Consider the following 19,300-nt stretch of genomic DNA (forward strand, 5'->3'; position numbering starts at 1 on the left):
GGAAAACCTCTCAAGGGACAACAGTCAGGACTGGTTCCCCGACCTGAAGGCGCAGGGGAGCAACCCTTTCGTCCACAAGGGTGAACCCAAAGCGTACAGGAAGAGAGTCTGGAGGGTATAAAAACCCGATCCGGCCCTCGCCTCTCATCCAGAGCAACTCCAGCAAAGGAGAAAGTCCAGCCCCTCTCAAGGACTCGGGTTCCAGAACAAAATCCATCCAGTGTACACTCTGGACACTTATCAACAAATTAGGAAATCAAAACAAAATATACACAAATTGTTTTATTTGGTGTCAGCTTTCAGCTTATTAAACACTTCATATTCACCAGAAGACGAATGCAAAATGTATATACATAATTTTCAGTAAACACAATCTCGTGACACTCTGACGATAAACATATCTTATTGCAGATGAAAAGTAAACACTCCCTTTTCTCTTCAATCCATTCCAAAACTGAAAAGTTCAAAGTGGATGCTCTGTACATTTTCAAAAACATTCAGCAAATTCATTTTCTTTGATAACATTGTCTTGCAAATCAAAACATTTGAGGCACATAAAATTACTCTTCAATGCACAGTCCCTAGGATTAGAAGCGATGGGTGCAACGTAAACATCTGAATGTACAAAATCCTGTAGATCTTTTGAAACAAACATCCGCCCCAGGGAGGCGGAGCTGTGAAGGAGGTCCTCGCTAGTTCACAGCTATGAATGCATAAATAAGTTGAGGTCCGTCTGCTTGCTAGTTCATAGTGGTTTGTATTGGTTCTGCTTTGTGCAGGTTTGTACCCTGGTAGGTTTGACACGCCATCTATTCTTCCGTGAAGGTTATGACATCGTATTGGATGCCCTGCTGCTGCAGCTGTTCCAGCTGTTCAGGTGTAGCTTCGGTGTAGACCGTCTGGGCCTGCGCCATCGCTGCGTCTGCTACAGCTACAGAAACACAGATCAGGGCAGTTAGTTGTCAGGTGGGCGTGGCAACTATTTTCATACTGATGATTTTAAACTTCAGCCCACCGTTTGTTAAAGACAAGATGGTTGGACATTTCGGGAAGCGCGACCTTTCTACTCTCTTTACTACAGTGTGACAGTCAGCTAGCAGCTCTACGGTGTTTTTTGCTTCCTTGATGGCACATTCAGCAAAAATCCTTCCGGCCTTTAGAGTCAGAGAAAGTCTAAATTCAGTATTTAGATGAAAAACACCTCTAATTTGCACGAGAGCATTTTCAAACCGGTGCCTGAATGATTCATCGGACATGTTTTCAAAGTTACGCAGGAGAAGACAAAGGATTAAAAGGTAGTTTTGTAGACAAAAACTAGAGCTAAAAGTAGTTCAGTGCAATCACTTCAATTAGAGAGCAAACCTGTGACGGCAGAGTGGGCAGCAGCCTCCAGGTCTTCAGGATTCACTATTTGTTGCTCCGAGCTGACAGGGAGGTACTGGATCTGACCATCATGGCTGACAGCGATCTGAGCAAAGAAATAAGACAGTTAAAGCAGGGCTGTGTTTGGAATCTCTTCCCTGTGGTAACCCTGATGTTAAACTTGGTGGGTGGTTCCAGGTATGTAAACTCTGCATCAGCAAGTTACGATTTCAGGTTGTCTGCCTCACCTGCTGCTCCTGCAGGAAGGCTCCTTCGTGCTCATACTGGATGATCTGCCCATCTGGCATCTGCAGGACAGTCGACAAGAGCAGTCACACAAAGATCCCCTTCAAAGACTGCGTCTGGTAACCTCAGTGACTTCTTCTCAGGAAACACTCTTACCTGTATATGGTTGCCATCAGCTACAACCACGTACTCCTGAGGGATTAAGTGCTGCACTCCATCCTGTGAGATGATATACTGGACCTGAAACCGTGCGTAAAAAAATAAATTGGTGTTTAATTTGACTATTTCAATCACAGATTTTTATTTTCATGTACAGGGGAAAATCATGTGGTTAAATTTATCGTAAAGTTTCACGCCTCAGTCACCTGGTTGTCTCCTGTCATGAGGTGTTGGACTGTCTGGCCATCTATGGTGGTTATCTGCTGGATGTATGTCCCCTCCTCCTGGTTGGTATGCACATGCATTTTGCAATTTAATGTAATGCAGCTACATTCTAAAAGCAGAGAAAACTTATTTGCAATAACACCGGTAAATATTTGAGGGCTGGTACCTGGTCTGATAGTGCCTGTTCCTGGGCCACGATGATGTGCTCTTGACCCAGGGCCTGCAGCTGCTCTGGAGTGATGACTGACTGATGCGTCTGCAGGGCTGTTGCACACATGCATGTAAAGTTTGAAAATCACTTTGTTTCACATGCAGTTTTGTCTCCCCTTTTTTTTAAATTTCTTTTTTGACAAAACCTTAGCTGACGGTCTTTTGTTGCTTACACTGAAGCGTGGCCAGAGCCTCCTCATCACTGTTGACTATGATAGTCTGCTGGGACGCAGCCGAGCGGCTCTTGCGTGTTGGGTGATCCTGGTTGTGGAGACGTTCCATGTGGAACTTGAGATGGCCATTGCGATTAAACCTGAGGCGGTGGGGAGAAAGCAATCAACAAACCGCTATGAAGCCCGACATACACACACAGTTTGTACTGCACAGAGGGACCACAGTTGAGTGATGAGTGCTCACAGGTTTTGAGTGATTTAAATGTCTGTTCCTACCTTTGTCCGCAAAGTTTGCAAGAAAAGGGCTTTTCATTAGTGTGGGTCATCATGTGTCGCCGAAGGTCTTTCTTGTTTTTGGAGGCAAAGCTGCAGTTGGGACACTTGTGAGGGCGCAAATAGGAATGCTGCTCCATGTGAGTCTGAAACAAAGCAACCAAAGACCTGGGTTATTACAGCTCACACTGTTTTTATACAAGATCAACATTTTTTTCTTCACTGTTCCTTTTTTAAATAAAGCGACTAAAGAGCAGAGCACAGAAGGAGGCTCACTTTGACCTCCATCCAGGAGGCGGAGGTGAAGTCACAGTCTGGGCACTTGAAGGTGCTAGGATCCAAGTGCGCCCTCTTGTGGTTCTCCATGTCAGAGCGCCCGTGGAAAGACTCCATGCATATCCGACAGGAAAACCTCTTGGTGCTGAGACTGGGAGAACTCACTGCTGAGGGAGAGGATGGAGCTTCACTGCTCAGCTGAAAACAAACAAGGTCAGAGACGGTAAGAGAGATCCTGAGTGGAGAGAGATATCTTTGTTCCCTAACAACTGATCTCTGACGGTTACCTCCACTTGTTGCAAAACCCCATCAGGGAGTCCTGAAGCGAGGTAGTACTTGTCATTTTTCAGGCTCTGTGACTCGGACACTTCTGCCGGCTGAGAGGGGCTGCTCTCGTCATTACTGCAAAAACAGAAGTTTTAGACTGAGACCACCTGAAGGCCATCAGACGGTCTGACATTTAACCTTATTTTAACTGATCATATCATATGTAACTGTTTTGTAGTGGAACAACATCAGTTACTCCCAAGTCAAGCGTGTTAGTTTACCTGTATCCTGAGCTCTGGATCTCTTCAGTGGCCTGCTCCACCACACTGAAGTCCCCTTCGCCCTCGTAGGCTTCGATGGCGATCTGGGTGAGCTCTCCCGCCTCAGACGTGGCTGCCTCGTAGGCCTCTTGCAGTACCGTCTCACCGTTTTCAGATACATGGAAGGTCACAACCTTCTGGGCCTGACCTGGTGCTGCGGACACCGCGCTCCACGTGCCCTTTTCCAGGTCTTTGACTTCTGTGCTGCCATCTGATTTGAGCACTGCCACCTGAGGAACACAACTGGCTATTTACGTACATACATATTTTCTTTTCAGTTTTAAATTAATACATTTATTTTCTACTTTTAATGTAAAATGAATTGTTTTGATGAGTAATTGCGCTGACTTGTAAGGAGCTTCCAACCAGCTCCCGGGCATTGCTCATATTCAGCAGCAGGTCCAGTGCATTCTGGGCGGATAGATCAACGGATTCAGCTGAAGAAAAGATGGAGAGAAGATCAGTGTTTTTCTTTCCAGTGACAAACCACACTCAAATTGTTAGTGCAGATCATAACGACATTATAAAACATTCGTCTGTCTGTTGTGTCACTGACATTGTTCATAGATGATGGTGGTGTTTCCCAGAGTATCTTGTGACACGGAGGCAGTTCCCATCCCCTGCATGGCTTGCAGGGTGGCAGAATCTACTGACACCTGATAAATGCGGAAAATCACAATTGCAACTTTCCACATCCAAAACTGATTTCCATTTGATTTCCCGCCAACTTTTATCACTGTTTATTGTACTTAAATAACAGCATCAGTCGCCAGACTCACTATGGTGTTCTGCAAGGCCTGTGTGTCCTCATGTTGTTGTTTGAGCTCCTCTATCTGCTGCAGGGTGAAGAAAGGTCTGCGCCGTCTTTTGATCGGCTCCTCTGGGTGAGCGACAGACCAGTCCTCAAAGGCCTCAGGATGGCGACACTGCACGTGCAGACGCAGGTTTTTCCTGTGTTTGGTCATGAAGTGACACATTTCACAGGAGAACGGCTTCTCGCCTGGAGGAAACACACAGATATAAAACAACATGAATGGATGTTATCAAGGCGAGCAGGGAAAGCGTACATGACCTCCTGCTTCACTGACCCGTGTGTTTGATGGCCAGGTGCGAGACCAGGAACTCCTCTTTAGAAGTGGAGTATTTACAGTAGTCACACTTGAAGGGCCGGTCGTTGGTGTGTGACAGCTGATGGTTGAGCAGCAGCCTCTTGTTGTCACAAGTGAAATCACAGTATTCACACTTGAACCTGCCACATGGGCAACCAAGGGTTAATCACTCCGACGATGCCATTATTATCAACATTAAACAAGATGGACAGTGTTGATTGACTCGTGAATCATGTAGTCAGACTATTCTGTTATACACATAAAAAGTTTTGAAAAACTAGGCTAATAGAGGGGTGGAGTAAAGCATAGGGTTGTCCCAAATACCATATTTTGGGCTTCGTTGACGACTCGAATAATCGCTGCTTCACCCAAATTAATATTTAATAGAATGCGGCTCAAACTGACGAGGCTGATATTAGCCATAGACATTTCTATCAAGTGTGACAGCTCAGCAGTAACTTGCAGTTTTCCACTGATTAGTAAAACTCATCATGGACATTTGTTCAGCAGATCTGTCACATGACCTTTTCAACATCAGGCCTGTGTAGTGCTCCTGGACACCTGACAGTGGAGCGGTCACATGTCAACGACTGGTTCAGTGCATTGCCGGTGACTTCAGATGAGAGAGACTCACAACTATGACGTTTAAGCTCTGTCTCAGAATAAGTAACGATAATTCATGCTTTGCATCATGAATGATTTGCATAATGTTGCACCACTGCTACTTAAACAAAACAAAAAAAAAAAAAACTTGCATCAAATACTGATTTGAGCATCGATTGCCATGGTAACGAACGAAGCTTGAAGCCCCGTAGCATTTGGGTCAGCCCTATCAAAACACCTTTAATACTAACTTGCTGTCTCCCACACTTTGGATGTGGGTAAGTAGGTGCATTTTGAATGTGTAGCGCTTTTTGAAAGATTTCCCACACTGAAAAAGACAGAAACAAGCGATTAGTCCATATCACATCATACAAATCATGTGCCCACTTTTATCCACCATCTTTTACAAAATTTCCAGTCATTAAGTTTTCTTGAACCACAAACATGTACATGGAAGAAAGAATCCCACCCAGTGTCCATGTGAGGTGGAATAGCTGACATGGCGATTACACACTAATCTTGAAAAGAGGGCTTGAGGTTGCAGGGTCGTGTGCAGAGAGAAACAGACTTCTGCCTGATGGTTTCATCCACGTCAGATTCATACTGTATTGTTACAACACTGTTAAAAAGAAAAGGCCCAGAATCTCTCTGACGACTGACCTTTGAAAGAAAAGCTAAATGAGTCGAAGCTGGCATTCGTGTCAAATTGGAATGTCACTTTTTTGTAACAAAGTTTTATCTTCTGTTGTATCGTTTCAGTCGCATCCTGAACTGCTTCTTGCTTGTTTTCTGACCTTATCACACATGTGTGGTTTCTCTGAGCTGTGGGTCTTCATGTGCTGGGTAAGTCTCTTCTGCATGGGGTAAACCTTGTGACACACAGGACAGGGGAACTCCGACACTTTTGGTACCTGAAGGAATCAACAAGGAAGGTACACGTTTGACTAAGCAAGCGGCTTTAAGTACAACAGCAAAAACACACAAATACACCGCAGACATCATGTTAGAGCAAACAGGTACATTTTATTCGTGTTAAACTTAAATCTTACCATTTCTGTCTTTCTTTTCCTGGTGAATCAAACAGAAAAAACAGTAAGAATGTCTGAAACATGTTCAGCATCAGGAATGGAGTATTCTGTGCATGTTGTCGGGACCTACTTTTCTTTGTTGTGGACTGCTGAGTGGCGAATAACATCTTTCCTGTAGACACTCGAGTAATCGCACTCCTCACACTTGAAGGGTTTCGTACCCTCGTGATTGAACATGTGTTCCTGCAAAGCAGCAGCGAGAATGTCACGACACACTCACAAACTGGGGCGAACGTCAGTGAGGTGACCTGCTTCACTGACTGACCTTGAGGGAGGACCAGCGCTTGCAGCGATAGTTGCACTGGAGGCATTTGAAGAGCTCTGGGTCGTTGCCCTCATGAGAGTCCACATGGAATCTCAGGTCCTCTTGTGTGAGGAAGCGCGAGCCACAGATCCAGCAATTGTGAGGTCTCAGCAGAGGTTTAAGGGATTTGTAATACCGACTGAAAGATATGACACGAAAAAAGCAATCAACTTGTTCTGACTGATTTTGGACGGACGCGTCAGAAAACGCTCCACCCACACCTCCATCAGCACACCTACTGGGGGAAATATCTTTAAAGAATGGTGTTCATCCTTCCAGAAGCAGATTCATAATTGTCTCCTTCTAATGACCAACCATCTTTATGTTTTCAGGTTAGTGCCTGGACTGGGCTGTAACTGGATGAAAGCTCCAAATAAAATTTCCCATGCTCACACATAAAGTGCAGTGAAAAAAATTACTTTTTTTTAATGTTTCCCCACAACAAATAAAAGGAGCAGCCGTCGTAAGATGAGACTTACTTTCGATTCATATATTTCTTGTACTTCTTGCGAAGGAAGCGCTTGGAGGGTCGGCCTCGTTTTCTTTGGAAGAACTCCTCTTCTGGCTGTGAGTTGGATGAGGGGTCTTTGTTCTCTGAGTCTGATTGACTTATTGCTGCCTCAGCTGGGTCTCCATCAGTCCCCATAGCAGGACCACTGCCCAACCCAGAGGAGCTTGCCTCTTCAGGGGTGCTTGGATCCGCACTAACTCTGGGCTTCTTAGCAATACTCTCAGCTTCTGTAGCAAACAAAAGTGGATGAAAACACAGCGGTGTACTTTCTAAGACCCAGGCTTTCCAAAGCAGGCTGCCTATTGTTTTGCCTAAAACTGAAAACCAACCTTTGCTGCTGTAACCCTCTTCCAGAAGGCTGTACTTTCTTGGACGGCCAACTTTACGTCGAGGACGTGCTTGAGAGGAGGAGGAGATTGGAGGAGTGGGCTTTTTCAGAATAGCTGGGGGTCGTCCTTTGCAATCCTCCTCTACTGGATTATAGTCACTATCCTCTGGTTAAACAAAGAGCATGTAATCAGCTGATTTAATGCAACACAAAACATGCATGGTCAGAAGAACTAACTGCTCTGGCAGTCCACAGAAGTATTCAACACGAACCTTCAAGGTCATCGATAGCACCAGCGTCCAGAACATCATCTTCCTCTTCTTCGGCTTGCTGAGACTCAGTCTTCTTGGTGTTTTTTGTCTTCCTCTTTTCAGCCTCCTCTTGCTCTGCCTGACGGCGAGCCAGCGTGACATTTTTAGGGGGTCTTCCACGTTTACGCTTCTTCTGCAGAACCCCTGAACAACCGACATACAGAATAAGAATGAACAAGCAAAGTGATGAGTGATGCATCTCTGTCATTTATAGTCAACCACGCCCACGTACCAGCAAGTTTGAAGTGTTTGTCTCTCATGTGGTTAATGAGAGTGTCTTTGGACGCACTCTTGTACGGACACATTTTACACTTGAACTGTTGTACAATCACTACTTCCATCATGTCCTCCAACTCAGCCAGGTTCAGTGGTCGGTCCCCAGAACCCCCCACCATTGTTGATATATCCATCTGCCGAACCAAAGCACCTTCATCCTGTGGCCCCTGGGAGCCTTGAGGCTCCTCTTGGCTTGGTGAGCACTGTGGGGGCACGTCAGGCTCTGGATTGGAGGTGTATGTCCCACTACTGCTGATAAACGGCCCCGACTGACTCTCGCTGCACTCCAGTGCCTCAGGAAGCCCGCCTGAACCTGCTGTGTCTGCGACGGGGTGGTCTGATGAGGAACTGTCGTCAACATAGAGCGAGGCCTCTGGACCATTGCTGCTTTCCATGTAACAGGAGTGCTGAGGCTGCTGTTGCGAGCGCTGCGGCTGATCTGGATCTTGTTCCTCATCTTCATCATCGTCGTCATCTCTCGCTTGGTACTGAGAACAACCCGGTTGCTCAGAGTCTGCAGCAGTGACACACTCCCCGCCATACTCCGCAGCATATTGCCGGCTTGTCTGGGTCCTGTGATCTGCACTGCTGTCGATGTAACTGCGTGAGTGATGCGGCTGCTCCCCATCGTCCACAGCACATTCCAGATACCCTGCACTGCACTCCACCACATAGTGGCCCCGGCTGGTAGGGTTTGAATCAGCCCCACTGCACTCCACATATCCAGGGAGGTCGTGGTCACTGTTCTCCCCGCTGTAGTCAGGGAAACTTGACTGGGAGCGAGTCTGGTCGGGTTCCTCGCCTGAACACTCCACATAAGAAGATGAGGACTCCTCTGTTTGATCGGGACCGTCTGCACTGCAGTCCATGTACTGGGAGGGGTGGGAGTGCTGGGGCTGGTCAGGCTGACTGCTGCTGTCCTCTGGGTAGCCAGAGTGTCCAGGCTGATCGTCAGGTTGGTCAGGCTCCAGGCTGCCCTGCAGGTCCCCCTGGTCCAGACAGGTGGATGTGGGGCCCTCAGCAAGTGACTCGATGGCTATTCGATCAGACAGGGCAGACGATGACATCTGGGCTACCATGGGAGCTCCTACAGCGGACAAAAACATTTAAAAAAATTAGAGGTCACACTGTTTTTAGGAATTTTTTCAAGTACTTTTACGAGAGTTAATGCTCGACATGACTAGCCTTTATGGCTGAACCCAAAACTGACACCCAGGAGCAAAAAACAAAAATAAAACACATCTAAATTAAAAAGTATTCAGCATGTTGTTTCTGTTGCATATGACCATGTAAATCACTTTCTCATCAGCTTTAAATATGTATTTAATTTGGTTGAATGATTAATGAGGAAACAGTACCGTCATCTGGTCCTTGTAATATCAGATATTGGGTTGTTTCTGCACCCCCGTCTTCTGCACTGGTCACAGCTATGCAGCCTATTAAAGAAAGTACCATTAGCTGCTTTAACTGCACCTGATCAAAATCAAACATGATAAAGCAGCTCAGCAAATGACGTCATGTAAAGTTGGGTGTCAGAGGAGATACCGTTCATGACGTCAGGGCCGATGGTGGACTCAATGATCTTGTCTATGGCAGAGCCCAAGTCTGACGAGGTGGAAGCTGTTGAGTCAGAAACCATCATGGCTCCTTCAGACGCGGCACTTGAGTGGACCAGCACTTGGGCTGACTCAGACACCAGCACTGACTGAGTCACTGTGGAGACGCTGGACACGCTGGTGGACTGGGCCACTGAGGAGGAGTCAGGGAGGTGGATTGATGAAACTCTGACATCTGTACTAGAGCTGGTTTCTGGGATGAAGACCTTGACAGGAAGGGAAAAAAAAAAGGTCACAGCAGTGATGAAATGGACAGCCGGTACTGGAAAAGCCTGCTCGATCAACCCTGCTGCCAAGAGTATGCCGTTGTTCACTCACATATCGCACAAAAAAGCTTACCACAAGTCCCTCTGAGCTCTGTCCCACATGGCAGTCAGACTCTGGGGCCTGTGCATGAGAGGCAGCAGCATCACTGCTGTCTGCAGACATGGCCTCCGATGACTCCATGCCCATGCCACTTTCGGAAGGCTCCTCCATCCCAGAGGGGCCTGCATCACTGCTGCTTTCCACCTCATTCTCCTCAGAATCCATAACTGTCCACAGCATGCATGCGAAACAAAAAATAAACTTGAATCTGGATGGTGTGGCGCCTCTAAAACGTGCAACAGTCAAAACAGAAACTTCATTCTTTAAACTGAGCACAGAGAGCAGAGTTAGGAGCTTTGCTCACCTGTTTATCAGCGGGCAGAGATTTTATCCATTTTTTTTAACAGTCTTACTTAAATAGGTAGAGAAGAAAAGAATCACATGGGAGCTTTGAGACCACAAGGCACCATGGACAGATCGATGGCAGCAGTTTGCCCGTTACTCGCTCTCATCTTGGGTCAAGGATCTTTAAACAGGTGATGATGCTCTTTACAATGAATTCGGCGCAGCCTTGCATCGTACTTTTTCTTAGCGATGTTGAAGCTTGGAAAGTATTGTATGCTGGCATCATCACTTTGAAATCATGTTTTGACCTTTAAAATTAAGATGAACTTTATAAAGGATTATATTGTGACAATAATGGATTTGCACAAATGTAAACTCCTTCATTCCACCATCTGATAAATGAGTTCACTTGGGTATTGTTGTGGCGTTGGGGACATAGTTTGACATCAGTAATGGAATGCAATGTTTTGCTCCAAGGCATTTTCTAAATGTGTCTTGTACAGTTTCAACCATCTTTAAGATTTCGAAATCCTCAATTTATGATTTTTAACGATACAGTACAGGTTTTATGAAAACTTTGACGCAACTGGATGCAAAAGTGCGTTGACATTTTTCTCAAACTGTCTTGCCTATCTGTACCGAGATACATGAGATGGGCACCAAGTGTTGTCATTCAAGAACGGGAAGGGGCATCTGACCACGGGTTTAGGAGAGCTTATTTGAAAAACCCAGCACTGGTCAAAAATTTTGAAACTTGACGCCAGCTGGGCTTACGTTAGCTCAACTCGACCCAGCTAACGTTAGCTCATGCTAGCTAGGCTAACGAGCACTGTTGTCAACGTCCGATCCCGTTTCGCGAAGCTCAGCAGCATAATAGACCCAAAATGACGCCCCCAGTCATGCATGTTAGACGGGAGTGGTAGCGATACCGACTTCACGATGTACTCATAATTGCAGCCTCCAAAACAACAACGTGGAGGTTAGCTATTTTAAAGGGGCCTAGCTGCCCTTTGTCCTGCCTGCTCAGCGTCGCCATTTTCTACCAGGCAGTCGTCTTTTACATCAGGCATTCTGAGAGCTCTACTGGGGACCTCGAGGGCCTCAGCTGCGGCAGACCGCCCAACTGCTCTCCCTGAAGAAAATGAAAATATTTTTCCTCCCCGTTCGTAGAATCCACCACTCGTTTTTCTTACCGTGTACTTGCGAGTAGAAAGGTATCCTTTGGTAGATAGGCGCTAAATAGCACAGGAATTAGTGACAGATAATTGTTGCTTCATTCTAGTCGGGCGCCATGAGTATCTCCTTGCTTCCTGTCTGTACAGCCGGATCTTATTTATTATTTTTGTTGAGAAGTATGAAGTTAAACAAACATTGGAAATTCGTCAACTCAGAAAAAAACTATGTAGGCTTTGAACTTATACATGTTTTTCTTGACGCTCTGGATCTTTTGTCAATGTGAATTTAATAACCATTGGTGGACTATTGTTTTTAGAGGAAGGCGTACCACGCAATTGAATGCGGAGTAATACGTACCGTTGTCCGTGTTGGCCGAAGTTACGGCTCTAATTACAGTAAAAGTAACAGAAAAACATTGTTTACGGCCCGTTTTTTCTCTCTTTTTGGTTGTTTTTTTTTTTGTTATGCGTTTTTGCTCCGATGCAGATTCAGATGTTGACATATTGACGGAGTGAACGGCCAGAACACCCTCGTGTCCTCAGGTGTTCCGTGAATGACACAGTGGACAGTGGTTCTCACGGAATGTTTATTGCATTGAAAGTTAAAAGTTTATACAACACATATCACTCTTATAAATAATTTAAGTGGAAGAGTCATGCATTGTCGTCCAGTGCAAGTTACTGACTTTGAAGCCATTTCCAGCAATACACACAATTATACAAAACAAACGCACTAAAGTACACACATAATATTAGATGTTGCTATAAACACCAGAATAATAAAATACTGTTTAAAGTCTGAACCTGTCAGTCTTATACTATAGAAATTATCCCACAAGTCTGGAATTTGATCCAGGTGGATTTTAACAATATTTCAACTGCAGTTATGTGCCTCAAATTGCTGGCCAACATAATTTCACATGTTATCAGCACAGTAGTGCCAAGGATCATAAACGGCTTTCCTCTACAGGCATTTGTAATTTTTCCAGGCCAATAAGTGTGTTACATCAACAATGGCCGCTGGTTCAAATCCAAGAAAGCCTATATGCCCGCACGCACGCGCGCACACACACACACACACAAACACACACTCACACACACATCTGACACTACACAAATACTGATTTATGCTCTCACTGACAAGTGCGCAGGAGAGAAAAAGTTTACAGATTACAGATGATTTCCTGTTCATCTTCTGTGTCGCGAGTTCATGAATCTGAGCACTTGAGGAGGTCGTACTTCACGTAACCAACGCGATCCACCTGCCTGCGGGAATTCATACGCCAGTAGAAGCGGTCCCGGCAGAAGTAGTAGTGACCTGTTGAAATTAAGGGGGGCAGAATGCAACATGAACATTTCTAAGCTGCGACTCTCTGCCGATAGAAATCCTCTATTAAACCAGCAAAGACAGGAGGATTTACCTTTGTATGAGAACACGTCATGGGCGTCATTGGGGATGCCGCCGAAGACAGAATCTACGTATCGGGGGTACCCTCGGTCGATTTTCTGGGCCTTCACATCAAGCCTGTTTTGATCGAACACAAAAATCGTAGCAGGGAACATTATTAGAAAAGCAATCATATTGAACCTGTCACAGATTTGGAAAATAAAGTCCATCCATCCATCCATCCTTTTTCTACCGATCCTCCGATCTGGACAGTGCTAACCACTGCACCACTGGCCGCCCCTGACCACAGTTCATCATGTTGAAATTCACCTCCAGTAGTTCTCCCCACTGAAGAGCAGCACTTTGCCTTTCCCCCTCTGCAGTGCTCCCTCCACCTTCACGATGCTCTTTGGGAGTCCGAGCTTCTCCACGCTGCGGGGACCCAGAACACTCTGTCCCGTGTAAACCCAGAATCTGGTCCCTATGAGGAGACAGTTGAAACTCATCAAGTTTTCCGCTCTTTCGGCTTTTGTCTGTTTTGACTCGTCATACGTCGTGAGAAGATCAATAACCTGAGAAGAAGTAAAGCTTCTTGGTCAGAAGGTCTTCAAAGGCGGAGTCAATGACTGCTGGCAGAGCCGGCCACCGCTGAGAGATAGAAAAGGATCCCTTCAGTGTTGATCCCTTCATCTTCCAGTATTGTCTGTGGAGCAACATATGTCGTTAATACACGAGCACAGCTGGACGTTAATGGAACTGTTCATGCTACTATAAAAAATGCTAATCACCCATCCTTGAAGAAATGCAGTTCATTCTCAATGACCGTGATGGTGTCAAATGCAGTTATCCTGCAGGCGTCCACGCTTGGATCCACAGGTCGTGTGGTGGTGGTGGGGGTGGGCTTTGTTGTGTCAGGGGTGGCAGTAGTGGGGATGTCTGGCTTGGGGGTTGTTGGATCAGGGCCTGTTTTTCCCCCTGATGATAATACAGTTGGTTTAGAGGCATGTCAACATTTTGGTGTGATTTGGAATAACAATGTGACTTGCAGGCGTTTTGTCGGGATCGTACCATAGAGATACTGAATGCCTTCGATGTCGTCCTCATGCAGGGAGAAGTTTTCCACGTAGCTGTACATGGGATACATAAGAGCCTCTCTAATGCTGGAGTGGTCCAGGCCCAGGGCGTGTCCAAACTCATGGGCCGCCACCAGGAAGAGGCTGTAACCTGAAACGGGTTATCAATATTAATAACCACATTTGCTCCACAAAATGCAGCATATCATGCAAAACAAGAACAAATATTGCCAACAAGTTAAAAAAAAAAAAAAAGAGATTTCAATCTGTAACAAAAAACCAGAGTTTCAGGATGTGGTCAAACACAGATGGATAGAATGAAATTTAATAGAATACTAAAGTATTTGATCTGATTTACAGCTGCTAGTGGGTATCGCTTGGGTTTCAAACCAACTCTGACTGATAAAAAAAACAACCTAAAAGATATAGAATTTTTAAGATTGAATGTCTGATGTGAGGGGTCAAGGTTTGATCTTGTGGGGGAAAAAAAAATCATCAAAATTGAAAGAAAGAATTTGCTGTTACATTTAGGAGTAAAGATAATTAAGCAAAAGCATTGTAAGCCGTTATAGAACCCCAAGAGGAAAAGCTCTTAACAGTACAACAGATGAGTTTCTTAAGCGGAAAAGAAGGTGCAATGTAAAAACAACCAAAAAACAAAACAAAACTACAACTACAAAAACTACGTGCAGGGATGTTTGTGGTTGACCTCATTAGCGCTTCTCCAAATCTGCAACACAATGAGGCAAAAAAAAAAAAAACCCGGAAATGACTCTGACCATGAAGGAATTCAACCGTCATCCATAGATTGTTCAGTTGAATCATGTGATGAATGGGGAGCCGACGTCATTCAGAATAATGTGTCCTCCGTGTTGAGTGTTTTTGGAAGAAGCCCGTGTCTGCAGCTGCAGACTGACAGATGAAGCATTTAGCAATTAGATAATGAATTGCAGCAGTCTGGGCTGGAGGAAATGAGGGTGTGGTGCTGAAGTCGCTCCATTATGTTTTTAAGGAGCATTGGGTTGATTTTGGCAGAATGTCTGAATTGTAAATAGCCAGACTGAACAATGTGTGCTGACTGAAGTGCCTCATAAGTGTCTATGGGAAGGCATCGTAACCTTTCCTCTTTCTCTCTCTCTCTCTCTCTCTCTCTCTCTCTCTCTCTCTCTCTCTCTCTCTCTCTTTTAGCACTCACCCTTGTCACGACAGAAACCCCATTTCTTGTCCTCGTCATAGCTGTCAGTGGTACTGCACCACAACTTGCCATCCCCACGGCCCTCACTGGTGCAGGAGTCATACTCCTTCCCCAGGAACACAAACGGGAAGTGGCAGGGCTCTCCCTCAGAATTTCCACCAGTTGTGGCAGTGTCTGGATAAACAAAGACACAATAACAACAGTAAGAAAACAAACCATTGCGCTGGCACGACACTGTGTTTGGATATCACCGTGTCACTCACCGCGGCTGGGACAGAATCCAAATTTCTTGTCCTTGTCAAAGTTGTCTGTGGTGGCGCACCAGCGGTAGGCATCGCTGCGGCCCTCCGTGGTGCAGCTGTCGTACTCCTCCCCCAAGAAGACGAAGGGGAAAACACACTGAGCCCCATCGGCGTTTCCTCCAAAAGTGTACAGGACTGTCAGGATGAGAATTAGGGGCCAGAATGAGTCAATGAAAAGAGTCCACCTGCGTGTGGCCTGGAATGTGCATTGAGAATAAGAAGTCAGGCTCACGTTCACTTGGGCAGAAGCCGTATTTCTTGTCTCTGCCGTAGTCGTCTGTGGTGGCGCACCACGGCAGGTCGTCTGAGCGTCCGTCAGAGGTGCAGGTGGTGTAGGTTTTGCCCTCGAAGGTGAAGGGGAAGTGGCACAAGGCACCATCTGCGTTCCCATAGCGAGTCTTCACAACTTTGGGAGAGGGAAGTTGGAACATCATTCGCTGCAGTTTACAGAGAGAGCAGCAGGGGGCGGTAGCTACACAGGGATGCTGATAGCGCAGCTCCAGTATATCAATTACCTGGTCCTTTTCCAAGTGTCCAGTTTTCATCATCATCAAAGTGGGCATCTCCCTGCATGCCCTCACCGGGGGGATAAGCATGAGCCAGAAGTCCATCCTTACCATCAAATGGGTACGGGTCTCCGTGGTCTGAATAAGAATGAACCTTCAGATCAGTCTTTGATTTTAGATTTAAAAAACAAAACACAATACAGTGAAATGATATCAGTATGGCAAAAGCAGGTGGGCATTGACCATCCTGCAAAGTCGTACCAGCTTTTCCAAATGAGATCATGATGTCGGCTGTCCCATCAAAGAGGCGGGTAAAGGTTAAAGGGGTCACCTCACTCCACACCTTGAAGGCTCTGGCAAAGGCGTCATCAACCAGAGAGCTCTCCATGTCGGGAGTGTAGTTAATGATCCTGTGGAGCAGAGCAGTGAAGATCAGCGTCTGGATGCATGTGGTGCCTTAAAAAGCACAAGCTTAATCAACTCCAGACTTTCTTTCTACTTGCCTATAAGTGACATCATTGTGGTCCCATTTAAGGTCTCCATCAAACGTTTTGTAGTTGGCGACATCAGGAACGCCACAGCGAGGCTGTCTCATTGCGTCCAGGGTGGGCCCATCCAGCTCGCCGGTCTCCTTCAGACCCATCTGCCTCTGCATCCTCTTCAGAGCTTTGGAGGTGGACACCATCGACTGGAAGCCGCTGCGGTGCAGTGTGTTCATGTAGCCAAACTTCTTCAGATAACTCTGGAGATCATGACGCATCACATACATGAGTCGAATATCCTAAGATGAGCTCGGTAGAAACATTCTAATGTTATAAAATAAACTCTAGTTTGGACAGCAAATACTATTCTGTCCGGTTTTAGCTTGAATTGAAATTGAAATGTTCTTCTTTTCTTTTTGTGAACTTCACAATCGCAGCGGGGACCAGGCTATTACTTCTCTGCACAGCTTGACTGCTCAGTGTTTTGTTAAAATCAGTCCATTGAGACAAAGAAGCCATCTGCCACTCACCTCTGCCAGCTCTGTATCAGTCATATTTTTGACGATGTCTCCCGGGAATTTGACATGGACAGACTTAAGGGGGAGGCTCCATCCTTCCTGGATGCTTATCCCCAAAACCAAAAACGCAATTAAGGCACAGCACCTCATACTGACATCAAGATTGCTCCAAATGTAACAAAAATGTATGAAAAGAGCCTCGCAGTTAAGAAATGCGCGGGTATACAAAATGTTACAAAGCGCCTCTGCGGAAGATAAGCAGGGTTCTCTGTCAGCACTGGTCTCTTTGTTTTGACGGGTGTCTCTTGTCTCCCTCCTTTGTGCCCTTGGTTGGGGTTGTGGACCTATTTATGCAACATTATGTCTTAGTCACTCATCTCCGCCTACTACTAACCTCAACACTCCCACTTACATCTTGACATAGGGTACCGGTTCACTAGACAAGGGAATTTCCAAAATATCCATATTTAGTTTAACAAATGAGTGGTTAACTAGTTGTAGGAGGTGTTTCAAGCTGAGGGGGCATGTTATGGAAAATTATTATAGTTGCATTTACATTAAGTCAATAAAATAATGCATGCTTGAAAGCCTCAACGAGTGAGATAAATTGCTTTGTTGTGAAAGATTTTAATTTATAAAAAAAAAGAAGAAAAGTGAAGGATATTGGGGACCATAAAAGACCTAAAAATAAAACCGGGCTCATTTAGCACTTTTGACAAGTTAATTTTACCTGATAACATGTCACTCATCATGGGGCTCAGCCAGACACTCAAAAGCGGTGATTTGGTTCACTTTTTTCACAAATAGAAATGTATTTCCTCTTTGTCTAAAGTTGGATACTGAATAAATCCTCAAACTAGGTCGAACCAAAAATAGATTCCGACAGAGTAATAGGAAAATGACTTGCAGTTGCATCTTCATTTATTCATAAATATAAGACCTGGACGCGACATCTGAGAATCAAACGTTTTCTGTGGAGCGTTTACGAGTCGGTACAGAGCTCCCTCTTTGCAGTGTTACAACGCTGTCACTGGCCAGAATTCTGGGAAATACCTGCTTCATCATCACTACACCCACAGCTGCTGATGTAGATCCTAACCGGTCTCATAACCACAATGACTCAGTTTATTAGCAAACATTTATATGCCTCATTTGGTAATGAGGGTTACGTCACGTACTGTCCGTACACGGGAGGATTCTACATGTCAGTGTCTCAAGTACGTCTCTGTTGAGTAACATTTGTGTTGTCCGAAAGGGACAAAGCAAAAGGAATGTCACAGCTTCTGCAGTAGAGGACAACCTGGCTGTAATCATAAGTGCATTTGTGAGTATCAAGGTGTGGGCAAGGCTGCATCTGCCAGCATATCATGAATCACAGCGTTCCCACATGAATGGGCCAAAGCTGCAGATGATGGGCTTTTTTTAAAAACTCCCATTGCTGACATCCTTTATTTCTGTGCAAACATGTTTACTTTGTTCTCTCACTGCATAACCAGACACAGAAAAAAACACCAAAAAAAAACCCCACACCGATCTACAGAGTGAAAATACTCCATGTGAGTGAAGAGGGAGATGCCTATCCAAGCTCCTGCAGGGCAGATTCACAAACTAACAGGAAAATGAAGCTTGAGGAAAAATGTAATTCTTCATTTTGAAGACTTGTCAGTTATTGTGTTGCCCGTCTCTTAGCTTCTTCGCAAACCCACCTTATATGGTGGGAAAACAAATCGGATGTGCTGCCATCACAAAGAAGAGGTGTTAAAATTTAGACCTGTGGTTTGATGAGGACAGTATCCTTCCTCATATGTGAATGGACGGTTTCCTGATGTGGGTGATGTGCCAGTCATTTTGACACATATGAATCATTCACCCCCCCCCCAATTTGCTAACTTAATGTTGACATGCCTGACAAGTGTTGTCATCTCATGCTATAAGGCACTTCTTCATCGTTCCGCTGTTTCTTGGTTCTATTTTCCTAAATAAAGCCACCGTGTTATTATACATCATATCATTACATCTGGTGTGTTTTTACCTGTCCTCATGCCAAACATACCTCAACATTTACGGTCCTAGACATTTTCTAAACATGCATAAAGGATACTCGCTGCAGTGTCATTAGATTACACACATTTGTTTTGTACAAATATTTCTGGTCACACTGAATGTTTCATTCAGACTACAGCGCCGCTATCCAGCTCCCTCTTTACTTGCAGTTGTTATGCTCCCTCAGACACAATCGTGAGGTTATTTCTGTTTATTTGTGGCTCCACAGCGGATCCCCAGGCCTCCTTTGAAAACATCTGCCTCTGATTTTACATGGCGTCAAAGGCCTAATGAACACGGCTCCCTGCATT

General features: G+C 45.3%; 2 protein-coding genes across 3 annotated transcripts; both read right to left on the reverse strand.

Annotated features, from left to right (window-relative positions):
* Positions 1 to 279: 279 nt before the first annotated feature.
* Positions 280 to 11,621, reverse strand: LOC147256546 (zinc finger protein 335-like). 2 transcript variants are annotated; one of them, XM_086214645.1, is made up of 28 exons: positions 11,502 to 11,621; positions 9,997 to 10,190; positions 9,587 to 9,863; positions 9,400 to 9,477; positions 7,998 to 9,128; positions 7,727 to 7,909; positions 7,456 to 7,620; positions 7,095 to 7,353; positions 6,577 to 6,754; positions 6,382 to 6,494; positions 6,273 to 6,291; positions 6,018 to 6,134; positions 5,475 to 5,551; positions 4,600 to 4,760; positions 4,291 to 4,511; positions 4,068 to 4,167; positions 3,860 to 3,948; positions 3,473 to 3,741; positions 3,212 to 3,326; positions 2,925 to 3,122; positions 2,652 to 2,794; positions 2,376 to 2,515; positions 2,159 to 2,256; positions 1,974 to 2,051; positions 1,765 to 1,848; positions 1,611 to 1,670; positions 1,363 to 1,468; positions 280 to 931 (listed from the first exon to the last, which is right to left on the reverse strand). In XM_086214645.1, the coding sequence occupies exons 2-28, from the start codon at positions 10,186 to 10,188 to the stop codon at positions 810 to 812; spliced, it is 4,773 nt and encodes a 1,590-aa protein (XP_086070771.1). In that variant the 5' UTR covers positions 10,189 to 10,190; positions 11,502 to 11,621; the 3' UTR covers positions 280 to 809. The 2 variants fall into 2 exon arrangements, with proteins under 2 accessions (XP_086070771.1, XP_086070772.1); XM_086214646.1 differs by lacking the exon at positions 11,502 to 11,621 and adding an exon at positions 10,328 to 11,352.
* A 432-nt stretch (positions 11,622 to 12,053) lies between these two features.
* mmp9 (matrix metallopeptidase 9) lies at positions 12,054 to 17,281 on the reverse strand. The gene is made up of 13 exons (XM_086214647.1): positions 16,959 to 17,281; positions 16,450 to 16,688; positions 16,208 to 16,356; positions 15,956 to 16,084; positions 15,673 to 15,846; positions 15,402 to 15,575; positions 15,139 to 15,312; positions 13,939 to 14,094; positions 13,659 to 13,845; positions 13,443 to 13,573; positions 13,201 to 13,351; positions 12,905 to 13,008; positions 12,054 to 12,801 (listed from the first exon to the last, which is right to left on the reverse strand). The coding sequence occupies exons 1-13, from the start codon at positions 17,094 to 17,096 to the stop codon at positions 12,692 to 12,694; spliced, it is 2,016 nt and encodes a 671-aa protein (XP_086070773.1). The 5' UTR covers positions 17,097 to 17,281; the 3' UTR covers positions 12,054 to 12,691.
* Between the last annotated feature and the right edge of the window lie 2,019 nt (positions 17,282 to 19,300).

The sequence above is a fragment of the Aulostomus chinensis genome, chromosome 9, assembly GCF_037954235.1.
Source record: "Aulostomus chinensis isolate RoL2024-O1b breed Wild chromosome 9, RoL_Achi_v1.0, whole genome shotgun sequence".
Lineage (NCBI taxonomy): Eukaryota > Metazoa > Chordata > Actinopteri > Syngnathiformes > Aulostomidae > Aulostomus > Aulostomus chinensis.

Bases quoted from the DNA above. Each gene is read 5' to 3' on its own strand.
- LOC147256546 (XM_086214645.1), bottom strand. From the start codon at position 10,188: ATGGATTCTGAGGAGAATGAGGTGGAAAGCAGCAGTGATGCAGGCCCC. The intron at 7,354-7,455 runs GTTGGTTTTCAG...TGTTTGCTACAG, and splicing joins AGAGGGTTACAGCAGCAAAG to AAGCTGAGAGTATTGCTAAG. The intron at 6,755-7,094 runs GTAAGTCTCATC...CATATCTTTCAG, and splicing joins AAGAAATATATGAATCGAAA to TCGGTATTACAAATCCCTTA.
- mmp9 (XM_086214647.1), bottom strand. From the start codon at position 17,096: ATGAGGTGCTGTGCCTTAATTGCGTTTTTGGTTTTGGGGATAAGCATC. The intron at 16,357-16,449 runs GCAAGTAGAAAG...TCTGCTCCACAG, and splicing joins CACAATGATGTCACTTATAG to GATCATTAACTACACTCCCG. The intron at 13,352-13,442 runs GTTATTGATCTT...GTCTCCTCATAG, and splicing joins GAAGCTTTACTTCTTCTCAG to GGACCAGATTCTGGGTTTAC.